The following is a 17,051-nucleotide window of genomic DNA, read 5'->3' on the forward strand; positions in this document are numbered from 1 at the left end:
GTGTAATTTATATACACAAAACTATTCTCAGTAGCTTACACAGAAGCAAAAACAACACACACACACACACTCTCCCCAAGCTGAACCTCTAAGAATAAACTTCAGTAAGAAAGCATTTTTTTGTCTGACTGAACAGCCAGACAGTGATAAATGATGACTTAATTTTTCAGAGACATACTTCAAAATAAGTTCAAATACATTGTTTTTTGTTTTTTTTTTACACAAAACTAGACCCCTTCTGCACCACGGCTGCCCCATATGGCTGAAAGTTTCACATTTTTAGACTAATTCCAAAAGCAAAAAAAAAAAAAAAAAAGCATGAACAGATGGCACCATAAACATTTGATATCAATGATGGTGTAAGTGGTGGATGTTAAAGTCACAATGGATTTTAAAAGTGCAGAAATATTACTGGTAAATCTTATCCACCTAATCAGCACTTCAAGGGAAGTCTTGGTTGTTTTGAGTAAGGCGAACAAATTAAAATCCACAGAAGACATTTGAAGAACATACTAAGAGTTTACCATCTTTCGGCTTCATGATTACAGTATTTAACACAATCAGTGTAAGTGGATAAATATCATCTTACTGTGTGCGCTGATACTAATATAGACAGCAGAGCTTTCCTCTAGTAGAAGGCGTTCAAGTATAAATACAAAATTACCTGCAGCTGTGTTCCTCTTTCACTCATCACAAAAACTCAATGTAAACGCACAGCATGGTAATGATCATTATGAGACGCCTCTCTTTGTCTCTCTCTTTCTCTCTCTCTCTTTTACACTCTCCCTCTCTCTCTCCTCTATTCTCACTGGTCCTGTACGCCATTTCTCTCCTGTCAATCTTAAAGGAGCAATAACATTTCTTAACCCTTACTTTAAAACTGCATCTGGTGTGATGAAAGCTAGGATGGCTATGAGTAAAATCCAGGTGCAAATGTTTATACACCCAAAATGAAGAAAACAAATGCTTCTTTATTTTCACTATAAAAAAGTCAAATATTCTCAAAAATATATTTGAATATACACTAATAAATAAACATTTGGACAAGTTTATAGGACTGGTGAGACCTGTGATGTTGTATGGTTTAGAGACAGTGGCAATGAGTAAAAGATAGTTGGGTTGGAAAAGGCAAATGTAGAGGACAGGGGGGTATGGAGACGGATGATCCGCTGTGGCGACCCCTAATAGGAGAAGAAGAAGACTTTTTTTTTTCCAAAAATTTAATTGTAATTTGTAGTTTTACACACAATACTTTCTAGGGTTTACACAGAGCATGGTGCAAAAAAAAAGAGTGGGAGTTATGTGGGCAAAAGTGCTTTTTGATAAGAGAGGTCAGAGAAATTGTCAGACTGGTTCAAGCTGACAAGCTACAGTAACTCAACCAGCCTTTACAACCATGCTGAGTAGAAAGGAATCTCATGTTGAACCTCAAGAGAGATGAGCTACAATAGTAGAAGATCAGTTTGGTTTTCATTTCTGTCAGCTCAGGACTGTAGTCTGAGGCTATAATGGGCACAGGCTCACTCAAACTCAAACTCAAACTGTGTGTGTGTGTGTGTGTGTGTGTGTGTGTGTGTGTGTGTGTGTGTGCGTCTCACAAAAAATGATCATTTCCATTTTTTTCTGAAAATAAAAAGAAAATCAATAATTTTATTTTTTAAGTAGAGGCATATCTTGTCTTTCAATGCCATGGGGGATAGAAAACTGCTTTTACAGCAGCAAATGCTTACATCATCAGCAGTAGTCCATAATGGCGTGAGTCAGAGAAGTCTGGTGGGAAGGAAATTTTTAGAGGCAGGTCTGTAAAAAGCAAGAAAAAACACCTTAGGGAGGAAAAACATTATGGGATTTACATGAATGATGACTGCATTAGCTGCTCTACAAAGAAATGCACCTGTCTATGTTTAAAAATCTATTAGCAAAAAGCATCATATGGATTCCTACAGGTATTGTACAAATATAAAATGAAAAGTTGTCTGTTAACTGTGAAATGAACATGCTGATGGTGAAGAGATATTTACCAAAGCGGTCAGTCTGTAGGAGTTTATGCTCAGTGATCTGGATTCGCTTGTATTTCAGAGCAGCTTTCAGGAGAGAGTTATTCTCCAGAATAAAATAATCTGGGCACACAGACAGAGGGTGGAAAAATGAAAACTGTTAAAGCTTGTTTATTTATTTATTTATTTAAAATCTTGATAACAGCAGCATGGTCACTGGTAAGAATTCTATTCCTGGGGTACTCTGTGATTTAGAAGATGTCTTCTGACCGTATATTCACTACAGGAATTTGCCTCCTAGAAGGAAAACCCATAATGGTGAGTTATCTGAGGTTTACAGAGGCCCCATTGCCACATTTAATCATAGCAACAACTGCCATAAAAGCATTAAATCCAGAGCAGGATGGGTACTGATGTGGTTTTCTTGAAAACCTAAAGGTGCTACTACTTTATTAATAAAAGAGAAGCGTTGTTCTTCCCCTAGCAATAACATATGCTGCATTACAGCTCACTGATTATATTTGCAAATGACAATAAAAAATAGCTAATATTTAGTTGCAAAAATACATTTCATGTAAGTAAAGAATTTGTGTGTGTGTGTGTGTGTGTGTGTGTGTGTGTGTGTGTGTGTGTGTGTGTGTGTGTGTGTGTGTGTGTGTGTGTGTGTGTGTGTGTGTGTGTGTGTGAGAGAAAGTGAGTGAGATGAACATGTAAATAAACACTCACTGGCTGTGTTAAGTGTGTGGACGATCACAGTGGGGGCTCCAGGTCCTAAACAGAACAGATAAAGCCAATCAAACAAACCTGATTTAGACTACAGATTAATAGCACAGGTTAAAGTAGTGTGTAAGTGTGTGATACTAAGCCTAAGTGCAAAGTAAGAACATACTCCCAAAAAGGTACAAGAACACGCATGAGTACCTGAAATGTGCACTTTGTGCTCCCTTTGTTAATGTCACCACTGACAATGGACATGTGCAATGTGAGCATGATCTATAGTTGTTTAAACTTGAACCACCGACGTTCTGATTGGCAACCCAGAGCTTTAAATATTGAACCCCCTCTGCCCCATGGGTGCATTTTATGTAGTCCTGTGTGCACGTCTGCTTGTCTTTTAGTTATTTTTATTAATCCTGTGTTAGTTATTAGCCTTATGTACATGTATTGCTTTTAATAATATAATATTAGTGGTATATGTAAAGATACATTGCATTTAAAACTTACTCTGGCCACTTAGATAAAAATGCAACCCATGGGACCCATTTCTGCTCTATATGTGTACTCTGGGAAAGTATATCATCACTGGGCTGTTATGAGTTCTAAGCTTATTAGGGGTGTGAAATCAATAAACCAATTAACCATAAGGAATAGGTTGTTTGTAAAAATTAATAATTGTTCACCAAAATATTTAATAGCTTAAACCTGACCACAAGAATGTTTGTATTGTGTTAAACACTGTGTTCAGAGTCATACATTCTTATTTTTCTTATTTATTTTAGATGCATTATTATACAGAATGTACCACAGATTCCTATATTCTTCTCCTACTTAACCTACATATTTTTTCGCAAAAGAGGATTATAAAACACAGAACACTGTGTGAGATCCAGGTCAGGTACTCAAAAGGCAGACATTTCACTGCTGCAATCATGTTCTTTGCACAATCTGTGCTAAGCATGCCTAATGTCTTTGCTCGGCTCGTGCTTCACCAAAAGCGCTTCACTTCTGTTTTCATTAAATCTGAGCATGTGAGTGCAGTTTCCAATTTTCATCCACATAATGCCCTGTAACCTCAAGATAATCATGGTTACTCAAAGACCTTCAGCAATCTCCATTTAAAAACAGCCGCAGCTTTCTCCATCAATGCATCGCATAAAGTTTCAGCACACAGGCAACTAGCCGAGAATTGCACCAAAGGATGACACAAGGAAGATTCATTAATGGCACCCAAAAAGGGCAGCAATAAAAAATGTAACATGACTATTTATTATTAACACTTTAACTCTTACAGATAATGATTACCCTCTGCCTAAGTGAAGGTTTTTAGGTGGAGGTGAGTTGTACCTTTACAGTGCAGTATAACGTGCTGCTGTGTTGGACTGAGGTCAGCACTAAAAAAAGTGCAGTGGGCTTTGTTTAGGTCACAGGTCAGACATCGCCGTGGGAACAGACCGACTGTGGACACACTGAACACAGAACCATCCAGTGACTTCATTTTTATTTTATCACCTCCAACTGAGCTTAACAAGCCTAGAGAGAAAGTACACTTTATGGAAAAAAGTTTGTGGACATGACCATAACATTTATCTGCGCTTCTTGAACACCCCATTCCACATTTAGTTCCCATTTGCTGTTATAACTTCCACTCTTCTGGGATTTTTTTTTTTAAGTGTGCTTGTAGAGATTTGTGCTCAGACACAAGGGTGTTAGTAAAGTCAGGTACTGGTGTAGGGTGAGGAGGTTTGAGGTGCAGTCAACGTTCCAATTCATCCCAAGTTGTTCAATAGGATTGAAGTCAGAGTGCTATAGTAGGCCACTCAAGATCTTCCACTCCAAACTATGTAAAGCATATCTTCATGTAGCTGGCTTTGTGCACAGACACGCTGCCATGCTGGAAAAGGTTTGGGTCTCCTAGTACAAGTGAAGTGAAAATCAAATGCTAATCCAGAAACACCTTATTCAAATGTGTGCCTTCAACATTGTGGTAATAATTTGAGAAAGAGCTACATATTGATGGAAAAGTCAGGTGTCCCAATACTTTTGTCCATATAGTGTTACCAAAAATTAACATAAAATATATTCTTTTTATTATATAATATATATTAACATAAAATATCTGTAAAGGTTGTTTTGAGTGTAAAGCATATTATATTTTAAAGCAGCCAGTCTAAACTGAAATCTAAATTTAAACAGTAAAGAACAAATCCAGACCTGAAGAGTTGTCGTCTTCTTGAAGATCCTTCAGTGCTTAGGAAATATCTGTAGAAAAAAAATCATGGCAGGGTTCAAGGACAATTTATTTATCATCAATTCAGCCCATTGTTGAAGGACTCAAAGCAGATTTTGGGTAAATTGGCAAATTGGGTATTTGTGTATTAATATAGAAGTGTGCATGATATGGAAAGACTCACATGGTCTGGGAGTTCTCATCATAGTCCAGAATCTCTGTCACTTCCCAGTTACCAGAGGTTAGGTGACGTACTTCATTTTGATCCACTCTACCCTGAGAAGAGTAGTAATCACCAGCATGATTCAAAACTGTACAAAATTCGAAATCATTTTATTGCTAATTAACTGATGTTATCAGACTACCGTATCCTTACACTAACACATCCATATTGATGCAGATCACATTTAGAATAAGCAGTACATCACAAGAAACACTGATTATATATATATATAATAAAATATATATTATTATATTGTTACATTATTATTATTATATATTATACACCCACCATTATACAATATAATAATAATAATAATAATAATAATAATATAATAATATATATTATTATATTATTATTGTTACATTATTATTATTATATATTATACACCCACCATTATACAATATAAGCAGAAAGAAAATCATTGATGTAAATTAAATTAGTCAATTTCTAACACAAAAAGTTTACTGGGCTCAACCAAAGAAGTGTTTCTAGTGATGTGCTCTTGAATGAACCACACAAGAAAAGCCTTTTACCTTCTCTTTTGGTAGCAGTCAGTTCCATTGAGCAGTTTTTAATTATTTAAACACCTGATTCAGTTCATCAAGGCTTTTAGAGAAGCTAAATGTTTGTGTCGTGCTGTCATTAAATCTAAAGAGCTAAAAGAAAATATTTTGCTGAATGTAGAATTCAAAGTCATACAAAGTTGGGAGTGAAGGCCATATCTTTTCTATACTGAATAATAAATCGCTGTATTTTGCAGTCAAGATGAAAAAGAATTATAAACCAAAAAAAAAAAGTCCAGTCCATCCTCTTTCTGTGACTGAATGCTGTTGCATTTTCTCTGTTTGCATTGTGGAACAAAATAGACTCTGGCCCATAAACCTCCTAATTTCTTTATCTGACGCTTTTAGTACAAATTTCAACTCTACCATTTTCTCAAAACTGCTGTAGTGAAAAATTTCACACTTCTGTCTATGAAAGTAATTGCCCATAGTCATCAAGACTTTCTAAATTTAGGTTTATGGTGGTTGTACCAAGCATTAATTAACCTCCACAGTAGATACTGGTGGGCTTGACACAGTGGCATAATATCATTCTTTAAAACTGAGAATTAGTGCATGAAACACACAGCACAGCTATTTAAAATGCTTACCTGTGTGGTGAACATTGCAATGTGATGAAACTCTCCCCGGCCACCCTGTTTTACAGGTACGGTCAAGAAGAAGCGGTTGCCATCCTGTGAGAAAAAAGGCTTCTGATCCTGAAGAGGGAGTGAAAGAAAAAAAATCACACATGGCACTACACAAAAAACTCTGGCCAGGTGCTAATGCTCTAGAGCTGTGTAGCACTCTTTAACTGAAGAGCACTCTAAAGGTAACACTCCTCAGAACTGAATACAGGGTTAAAGAGTGTGTGTGTGTGTGTGTGTGTGTGTGTGTGTGTGTGTGTGTGTGTGTGTGTGTGTGTGTGAGAGAGAGAGAGAGAGAGAGACAGAGACAGAGACAGAGACAGAGACAGCGGAATGAGAGAGATCTTACCTGTTTGGAGAGCCAGCGCTCTGATGTCTCCTCATGTCTCTAAAACACACAAACCTATTATTACCCAAAGATGTTTTGTTAGTATAGATGAGTGAGCATGTGTGATTTGTGTGTGTGTGTGTGTGTGTGTGTGTGTGTGTGTGTGTGTGTGTGTGTGTGTGTGTGTGTGTGTGTTTATATGTGTGTGTCTGTGTACCTTGTAGCAGGCTCCAGTGGTAGAGTCGCACACAGTCAGTATGGAGATATTCTGAGCTCGATTCAACCACCTGACTGCAGTCTTAGTCTTACTGATCCACTTCACCATCACTACATAGTGCTCCCTGTCAGCACAAGCAGACACACACATACACACACAAGCTTAAACCCAATCGCATAAAAAAAGAGTGAAATAAAGGGAGTAACAATAGTGATGTCTGACAACATTTCAGTAAATTGATTGATATAAAAGTGCCATCTTTGTCAAATTTAATCCCTAAATTATTCGTTTTCTTTCAATTTTACAGTGTGCATCTCCTGAGATACAGTATATGATTACACTCACCTGAGTTTCAGTCCATCTGGGGGTGTGAGCTCCAGGGTGTGTGCTGGTCCATAAAGATTCACCACAAACAGTTTGACAGTGGGGTTGGGCTGACCTGCCTTCAAATACAGCAACACACACACACACACACACACACACACACACACACACACACACACACAGCTGATACATCTGATATTGTTAATCTGTGTGTGTGTGTGTGTGTGTGTGTGTGTGTGTGTGTGTGTGTGTGTGAGATGTACCTTAGGGTATGGATACTGTTTGCCTTTCGGGTATGTGGCTCCTGTAAAGGTGGGTAGAACCATGTTGGGCACCAGACTGTCGTTCAACACCAGGAATGCCAAACGCTCACCATCAGGAGACCACCAGTGTGCGACATGAGTGTGCAAAATCTCCTCTACACACACATACACACATGCAAAATGTATAATGTTCATTGCTTGTAGTTACTGATGGCGTTAGCATAATCAGGCAATCTAATGCGATGATGAAGTGAGTGCCATTTTGATTAGACCCTTCATTAACACTTGGGTCAGGGCAGAATGTGTGTGTGTGTGTGTGTGTGTGTGTGTGTGTGTGTGTGTGTGTGTGTGTGTGTGTGTGTGTGTGTGTGTGTGTGTGTGTGTGTGTGTGTGTGTGTGTGTGTGTGTGTGTGCACGTGTGCGCATTTGTGTACATCAGCTAGCTGCTGTTAGACGAGTAATAATCTGAGCATTATCTTTCAGAGCAGAATTAAGACTTGTCGCCACAATTTAATTGCCAAACGTGAACACATAAACATTCAGTAGCGTATCTGCATTCACTAACTCATACTTAGTCACTTATTCCAACACACCCACACAAAACAAAGCTCGAGTTCAGTCTTGCAGAACAAATTTATCTTTAATCACTGTTCAGGATAAACCGTTTTATTTGATCTCCGCTAGATGGAAGATGCGATTGCTTATGCAAAAATTCTAACTGAATAAAAACATCCTTTTTTGAATCCTGATTAAACAAATGCCCTGATGCTGGGATCTACTTTAAGTCTAAAGCACGATTACTCTTTTGGGAAACAATAAAACTACAGTGAATGACCCTTGAGTATGCTTAGTGCATAACATCTCTAAAATTGGATATTCTTATTTAGGAAACATGCACAAGATAAGGCTTGTAATAAGCTTGCTGAAATCCGGCTATAACGTCTAAATCTCACCATAATAATAAGTTCCTGGCTGTCTGCTCTGCTTTTCCTTTACACAAGCTTAAGCTAGTTCAGAGTGCAGCTAGAAAAAAGAAAGCCTGGCATGTTACCTCAGTCTTATAATGTTTATACTGGCTTCCTGCTGTATTAGGATCCACAGTCATAACGTCTTGCTTATTATGTCTGAATCTCTAAATGGTTTAGCCTGGCTGATCTCTCAGAGCAGTGTATCCCAACCCGAGCACTTCTCATGGCTAAGAATAACCCGATGTTTAACATGAGGATCACTCATAGCTCGGAGAAAGCGAATCATGTTCCACAGAACACTGGGAGGCTATCTGTTTTTTAGGTTTTGCTTTACACTTCTGTTTGGGCCCTGAGTCCATATCATTGATATGATTGGTGCAGTGTGAAGGCTGTTTACAAGGCTAGGAGCAGTTATTTTCTGTTTTTTACTTTAATAATGCTAGGGAAAGGATTGGTCAGTAAGGTAGGTGAGATACAAAAAAAAAGAAAAACTTTCAGGAGATGGAAGCACTATAAGTAAGTAATTTCTGTGGTACTTACTAATATCTGAGTACATGCGCTGAGAGCTCTGTAAATAATGCATGTCTCATGCCAACTTGGTTTGCTGATATTCCTGCACAATGTCATGCCATGCATGCAAAAACCACTCTACATCACTTGTTTTGGAACCAAAGAAAAATATTAAAAGATGCTCAACACACTGTGTTGAGTGCTTGCTGTTTTGCCAACCTACCTGCACAAATTTTTGCTTCAAATGAGCCAAAAATCTGTCCTACCTGCATAGTGTAGAATTCAGGCCAGGTGTGAAACCAACTCTAAAATCACTATTAAAATATATAATAAAATAATCTGGCCTATTGGGAATTTCTAAATTTTATGACATTTTTTATGATATTCATATTAAGGTATATTTTCCACTGTTCAATAGTTTTTATTGTTTTATTCATTTGCTTTGTTTAAACTTTTAGAATTTGGATTCAAATTTACTATTAGTAAGTAAAACAAATGTAATTTCATACCTTCATACAGCCAGTCAGCTATGCCATTGTACACCACTCGTTCCTTTCCTGATGATGTCAGCCTCAAGGAGATGCTCTTCACATCAGACTGGTAATATATATTATTCTCAAAGATATACACCTACACACATAGGAGATGATATCCAGAGGATCAAGTCACATGGTGAAGGTTTTGTGGAGAATCAGTACACATGCAGCACAGCTCCTATTCTTTGTGGTCTGCATTATGTTTTTCTTGCTCTAACACTACTGATTTAACTCAGTAGCTAATAAGCAGGCGCTTTGTGAGCTGAATCGGGTATGTTCAAGGAATGAAAAGTACACGATTGAGCAGAGCACTGGGTCAACACTACATAATTGAAAATGCCCTGCTGGACAGAGGTACTAAATACAGATGCCTTTCCATCTGAAGGTCATGCTAACATACTGTAACAGAGCTCTGATAGCATTTAACACTCTGCAACCAAGGCTTTCTGCAGGCTGCTCAAATTCAGCTTAAAAGATTTCCTGGAGGGAAGGGACTATCAAACTACACATACTGCAGATGTAAGGCTATATCTGATGAGCACCTAATCCAGAGAAAATATGTACAAGTACATGCAGTTTATAATCACATACAGTTAGATGGTCTTTAACAAATTCAGAAAGCATTAATTCATGCAATTTTGGTAATGTCTAACTGCATAGGGACATTGCATATGACAGGATCACAAAAAAAAAAACACAGAATGTATTTGTATCAGAATTTATTTTGTATCTCTTACCAGCTGCTGTCCCTGCATTCCCCAAGCAGCATGTTGTAACCTGGAGTTAAGCACCTCTGGAGGGTCCAACTCCCACACCTCCCTATAACAGACACATATATAAATGCACATAAAGACAGACCAGATGCTGTTCTTTGCTGGGCAAGTCTAAAGGTTTTACAGCAACATGAATTATACCTGGTGTGAATATTGTAGATGATGTAGGAAGCTGTGAAGGAGTGTCGGTAAACCTGTAATTACAAACAGAAAAAAAACACAAAGAATAAAGAGAAGTCTGAACATGAACAACAACAAGAAGACTTTCTATTGCAAAAAACCCTTTAGCACTGCCTAGAGGTATATACATGCTTTGGATAAAGTTTGATTCAAGTTAAATATGCAAAACTGTTTTCAAGTAATCTATATACACCAAAGCCCAAATGTTTCTCTTACTGACATGGTTTGAATATTTGTGGTTCCTTTAACATTTATTAGAGAGTAGCTTTGTTCTGTTTTAAGTGTTTTTAAGTCTTCTAAACTTCTAAATATTTCAATGTCTTTCAGCGTATGTGCTTCTCTCTGCTTCAGAATAACAGATTCACATAAAACACCACATCCACATGCAATTTGGTTTATTAGCATTTGGCAGATTATTCTGAGTGACTTACATTTATCACATTTAAATAACAGATATGTGTTTAGGACCCAACAATGGCAGCTTCATAGCACTGGGATTTAAACTAATGGCCTTCTGATCATTAATCTAATGTCTTAACCACTGAGCAACTGTGCACTGTACAGGTGTGCTCATGCAGAAAAACAGTACACTGCAGCAGAGAAGGATGAAAGAATGAGAAAGCACTGTAATAGAAGATCAAAAAAGAACAGCCTGAATAACATCAACAGGCTGCACAATTAAGAAAACTGCTGGCAGGAGTTTTAAACACACACAGGCAAAAAGAAAAACTTATGATCCATTATGGAGGAATACAGCAGACTGACACCCAAGTCTGAAGAGTGGATTAGCTTCCAGATGGAGCAGACATTGGATTGGAAATAGGCTGTGTGAACAAAGATCCAGACCTGATAGGTTGTTTGAGCTCGGTTCTTGCTGCCTGCTTGGCTATGAGCCCTGTACTAGGTCAGATCAAAGAGCTGATTAATTATAGGCTCCTGTACAGACTCTGAGCAGACTGCTGATTGGATATGGGTTGTGGTTTGAGCTTGGATCAAAAAATGATTGAGTATCTGCTCCTCTGGGAGCTCAGTTCTGAAACCTGATTGGACTTGTTTGAGCTTGGCTTAGACTCCTGACTGGATCTGGATGAACTCAGAAAAAGGACTCCTGATTGGACCCATATGAACTCAGATAAAGAGCTGATTATACTATAGGCTCCTGTATATGAAAACAGATCAGATCAGATGGCATTACTTTTGAGCAAGGCCTTTGAAATTATTCTACCAAATACATTTTCCACTAAAGATTATGTTCCCAGCCCCAGGCCCACTGCTTCAATCCTGAGCACTGGTTACTGTCTGTATGGAGTTTTAAAGTTTCAAACAATATTACTGAGACCTGCTTCTACTAATGAATGCAGCTCATGAACAATTTCTGAGTAAATACCTGCCATAGAGATCAGAGGCCTGTCTCAGTCAAAAGTGCATGAATGAAAGAATTCAAAATCCGCACACATCTCACTAAATGTCTATTATGATCATAATCACATTGGCAGTCAAGAAGCACTGTAGTGGTCTATGGGTTTTGTCAAGATAAACGGTTAAAAAAATATTTCTGCACCAGACTCATATAATGAAGCATTAGTGGGCATTAAAACACGTCTATATTGTCAATATAAATGTAACTGGTTGATTATAATCTCAAAAATAAATTGCGGGAACTTTATTATAGTCCATGGGAGTATTTAAACAAAAATCTAATGCATATTAAAGTTTATTAGGAATTATTCATTCATTCATTCATCTTCAGTATTGCTACTGCTATGTCAATAAAATCTAAGGAAAGGCACAACTGCAGCAGGGGTTATTATGCACATGTCAAGTAATAGGATATAGAAATAGAGCGAAGAACTGACAACAATGATGTAGGGTAGACAGCTGCAGTAAAGAGACAAACAAAGGTAGACAGAAAGAGAGCTACAGTGATAGATACAGATAGAGTTGTGTGGGTGATTAAGAAAACAAAACTGCTTCTTTTACTCCCAGAGACAAATAGTGTTCTGAATGAGTCGAACAAAAAGTGCTCTGAATGAGAGATGAGGACACGAAAAGTCAACAGCGGAATGGATGGAGGGGGAGGAAGGGGGAGAAAATGGAATGGAATGGTGGAAATAAGAGACAACGCGATGACTGATGCTCTCACAGGAAGAAACAGAGTAAGAGTGAGTAATGACAGTGGCTCTGCTGTTGGCTTTGACAAACCATTCTGCTTAGAAGGAAAAAAAATATGTTGCTTTCTAAATGTATACATGATAAAGGACGATGGATTGCTTTGGCTGCTCACACGCTCTGTAGTGAAGACGAGCCGCTACTGTTTATAAGGACTGATTCATCGAATGCGCTACCAATTATCATTGTGGTCTTTAAAAATGCTGCAAAAATACAGGAAACATAACGATGCAACTGTTTCAACACAGACAACAGAGAACATAAACATTTTGAACAGGGTCATGTTGCAGGTGTCGATGTGGTTTAGAAGGAAGGTCAGTGTTTAGGGGACAAGCTGCAGGAGAAATGACTAATGTGGCACACCTGAGACCACACCCTTATTTGTTTCAAAACCTTTTAGGCTACTGACTGACTGACTGACTAAAATGCTACAGCTACAATCCTAAAGCCTACAGTGTTTCAGAATGGTACACTCGTACAATTGTTACAGTTTGGCAGTGACGTTAGAAAAAATAATGTTTTTCTTCGGAAAAATTGTGTTTGCTTTCAAATATTTTCACAAAGCCACTTACACAATGTTCCTGCAGAAAATAATTCTTCATTCATCCACTCATTTTTATTAACTCCTGCAGCTTGGACATCTAATCCACTATTTCATTAATTGCTTTATAACTTTCCAAGCATATAAACAAACGCACACACATGCACATCAGACACACATCCTTAAAGAATTACAGATTGATTAGTCTGCAGTGAGTGGACTGGTCTCTCTGAATGGAGGGAAGTGTTTATCAGATTAATCGCTACAGTAACAAGATTAAAGTGTGTAATCCTGGATGAGTTTAGCTTGAAACTCTCTCTCTCTCTCTCTCTCTCTCTCTCTCTCTCTCTCTCTCGCTCTCGCTCAGACACACACACACACACACACACACACACACACACACACACACACACACACACACACACACACATCCTGTTTCACTCACTTGCTCACTTTGTCTGAATCTCATCCTGTCAGATATCTCATATTAGCATGGAAATGAAAAGGATGGACTGTACTGTATGTATGTGAGGATCCTCATATTGTATTATGTTGTAGGTTACTGTAATTTAAGTGATATTTTAGTGATGCCTTGATGCAGACATAGACTAGGGAGATAACTGTCTACCCTGAAAGGCTGAAATCTGAAAAGCATTTTACTACATATATAAGATTTAAGACAGACAAGAACAGGAACAGCTCCCCCAGAGCTCAAATCACAAATATCCATTCACTTAAAATAAACATTTTAACTTGTGTTTTATATAAAAAATATATATATATAAGTTCAGTGATATTAAAACAAACATATTAACGGCATTGCAACATGAAGAAGAGCTATTTTCTTTAAACAATCCCCCCAAAGTAAGACAAACATGCACATACCTGTTTTACATCATAGGCAAAAAGCACATACTTCATATCAGGGCTTATTGAGTATTTAGTCGCTTTAAAAGCAACCTGGAAAAAAAAAAACACAAAACAATATTCAGGAAGATTATTTTTAATGATCCAGACAAAACACATCCACTTGATTTTACTATATGGTGCAAAATAAAGGAATGCTGCTAATGTGTTAATAATTTTGGTTAAACTATCAGGAAAAAGTAAAAAATAAGAATAATAGTTATTCTTATTATAGAATTAAATAATATTTAATAAAACCCCATTTTTATTACAATACAGTTAAATATAGACTTAACAAAAATGAGACGAATCTACAATCTTACAGTGACCACTTCACAAAAAAAACCTCACTTGTCTTTATGCATTTATTCACTCAATCTGAGCATAAAACAGAGCAGTGCTTAAATGTAGAGGGTCCAAAAGTCTAAGAGCACTAGTAAAAATGCTTCTATTTGCCATTATTTTTTAAATAAATGCTACGAATTCCACTACAAATGCATCATTAACAACAGCTTGACTGCATAGTAGAAGTGTAAAAAAAAATATTTGCATGGATATCAGAGTTTCTTTTATATTTGGTACATCCCCTTTTTGATTTAATGACAATGTGACTTGAGCTGGCATGGACTGCACTAGTTTGTGCAAAACTGAATGATCCAATTTATATCAAATCTATCAGTGTGTCGCCTGCACACACTCTTCAATAGAAGAGATTAACCCCGTGGAAAATCTGACCTATTGTTCAAAGCAGTTAACATGATCAATGGAACACATTTGTTTCATTGAAAAAAGAACTTGGAGCAGAATCTCAAATATTAAATATTCACTATATTTAACATTCATTTTCTTTGTTTTAAATATTTCAAACAATTTTTTTTTGTTTATTTCCTGTTTGAAATGATCTGTTAATTTGGTTAAGCACGGTCATGCTGTTTAATAAGGAATCTGCCTGTAGCTGGGTTCAGTCTTCTTTGGAGTGCTTGATATGATTCTACTGTTTGTGCATATAAAATCCCAAATATCTTTAATAATGGTTTTAATAAAAAAAAAATAATGGTTGGATCTTTTTGCTTCTCTACAGATACTAAAAAAACAAGTAAAACATAAGCATGTAAGAAATTCATATAAAACACACAGCAAGCATACAACTTATGCACAGTATTGTACATACAGTACATTTATATAAATAAATAAGAGTCTATCTCTGGAAGGTGTTTGTGTCCCTGAACCAAAGCTACCATGTAAACAAGGCTCCAGATGATGGAGTGTGTTCTGATCATAGAGATAAAGACGACTTAAACTCACAAATGTGCTGTTCATAAGGATGATCTCTGTTTCATTAGTAAGAATGTTGAACCTAATGACATGGCCATGGCGATTTCTGTAGATGACTTCAGATTCTGAAAAAAGAGAAATTGAGAGAAATAGAAACAGAAAGAGAAACTGTGTGAATAAGAAAGCAATTTGTATTTCTATGCTAAGAAATTAGCTTTATTTAATTGTTAATTAAAAAGTTCATTAAAATTACACCAAATGTAATTAGTTAGATTGTGGATGCTGAAAAAAAAACTAAAATAGCTGACTATATATATATAAAGATATCAAGTATACTATATATGTAGATTTATTACTGATGGTGGATGAGCATGAAAATATAAAAAATAAGTATACTGTATTGATTTTTGTACTTAACTTCAACTTCTGCAATACAGGTCATACCAGGACTGATTGTGTGTGTGTGTGTGTGTGTGTGTGTGTGTGTGTGTGTGTGTGTGTGTGTGTGTGTGTGTGTGTGTGTGTGTGTTCTCTGAGTTTTGAAGCAAACTTTAGTTGGAGAGAGTGGTGGAGTGTATTGAAGACAGAACTTCAGTCGATAAATTGCAGCCTGATGTAAGTGTAAGAGCTTGTTCAAGTGTTCAAGGACAGTGAGCAGCAGAGGAGAGCAGTGCAGACATGCCACACAGATGGTCCAGCACTTTCCAAGAGTTAAAGGGGATCTACATCTGTATATCTTATATCCATAACAAAGCACAGATTCTGATTTCCTTGCTTTAACATCTAGCATTTGCATGTAATTAGAACATCCCGTTCCAAAATGCTGTATGTGGTATACGTTTTTAGGAAGCATCTTTGCCATCAGATCTCCCTTATCGCTCCTGAGCACCTGTCTCTTTGATAACTCCTTCAGCCGTATTTTAACCACCTTCAAGCATTTCATTTTCCTTTGTCACTGTTGCCAGCTGCTTGTCCACCCTTGTTCTCAATCTACTCGCAGACCTCTTTCTAAATTGCACCTTTTTCTACAGCAGCTGTCCAATTTTACCCAGAATGCCTGTTTTCATTTCATCTCTTCCTAGCTCCAGGGAAAAGCATCATCTATTTTTCCCGATTGCAGACACTAGAGCATTTGGGGTTCTTCTGAGCAATTGGATGAGGTTGCTCTACAGTGAGCACGGACTTTCTTACTATTGCAAACATACAGTATGGATTGAATCTGGCTGATGTCACCACACTGATTGCAGTGTGTGTTTGCACTCCTTTTAGATTTCCAGAAAAAAATATTCAAACAGAGCTTCAAATTTAATGGTGGAAATTGTCTCGCACAGGCTATTACCGAGATGCTATGTTTACTTTTCAGTGACACTGTGATTTTTTCCCCCCAATAGGCATGATAAGATTTTTTAAATGTCACTATAAAAAGGATGATTAGTAGATTAAAAACAGCTTAGTGCTATGTGTCCTTTGCCCATTAGATAAGGAAAATACTCTATTCTTGGTATTATGACAGAAATAGCAATCACCTTTTAAAATACAGAAGCATCAGGCATTGAGCTGATAGATCATAACTGATCTCAAACAAAGGAATCCGATTTATTCTCAAGCTACCATTAGGAAAAAAGACACTGTTCCATGAGAAGGAGCACCAAATGCCACCTAAACAGATACACTTCACAACAAATGTGTTGATAAATGAAAATGA

At 37.1% G+C, this 17,051-nt stretch overlaps 1 protein-coding gene across 2 annotated transcripts in view; it reads right to left on the minus strand.

Moving 5' to 3' along the window:
- The window catches only part of LOC124382693 (inactive dipeptidyl peptidase 10-like), an 89,065-nt gene that overhangs the window by 3,671 nt on the left and 68,343 nt on the right, over positions 1 to 17,051 (minus strand). For both annotated transcript variants that reach the window (XM_046844845.1, XM_046844846.1), the window contains exons 4-19: positions 15,377 to 15,471; positions 14,051 to 14,125; positions 10,417 to 10,469; positions 10,240 to 10,321; positions 9,476 to 9,596; positions 7,489 to 7,643; positions 7,247 to 7,344; positions 6,902 to 7,025; positions 6,706 to 6,744; positions 6,321 to 6,428; positions 5,129 to 5,220; positions 4,929 to 4,976; positions 4,062 to 4,183; positions 2,724 to 2,768; positions 2,022 to 2,120; positions 1,731 to 1,800 (exon numbers count right to left, since the gene is read on the minus strand). In XM_046844845.1, the coding sequence (XP_046700801.1) occupies positions 1,731 to 1,800; positions 2,022 to 2,120; positions 2,724 to 2,768; positions 4,062 to 4,183; positions 4,929 to 4,976; positions 5,129 to 5,220; positions 6,321 to 6,428; positions 6,706 to 6,744; positions 6,902 to 7,025; positions 7,247 to 7,344; positions 7,489 to 7,643; positions 9,476 to 9,596; positions 10,240 to 10,321; positions 10,417 to 10,469; positions 14,051 to 14,125; positions 15,377 to 15,471 (1,426 nt within the window). The remainder of the gene's footprint in view (positions 1 to 1,730; positions 1,801 to 2,021; positions 2,121 to 2,723; positions 2,769 to 4,061; positions 4,184 to 4,928; positions 4,977 to 5,128; positions 5,221 to 6,320; positions 6,429 to 6,705; positions 6,745 to 6,901; positions 7,026 to 7,246; positions 7,345 to 7,488; positions 7,644 to 9,475; positions 9,597 to 10,239; positions 10,322 to 10,416; positions 10,470 to 14,050; positions 14,126 to 15,376; positions 15,472 to 17,051) is intronic.

This window comes from Silurus meridionalis, chromosome 3, assembly GCF_014805685.1.
Source record: "Silurus meridionalis isolate SWU-2019-XX chromosome 3, ASM1480568v1, whole genome shotgun sequence".
Taxonomy (NCBI): Eukaryota; Metazoa; Chordata; class Actinopteri; order Siluriformes; family Siluridae; genus Silurus; species Silurus meridionalis.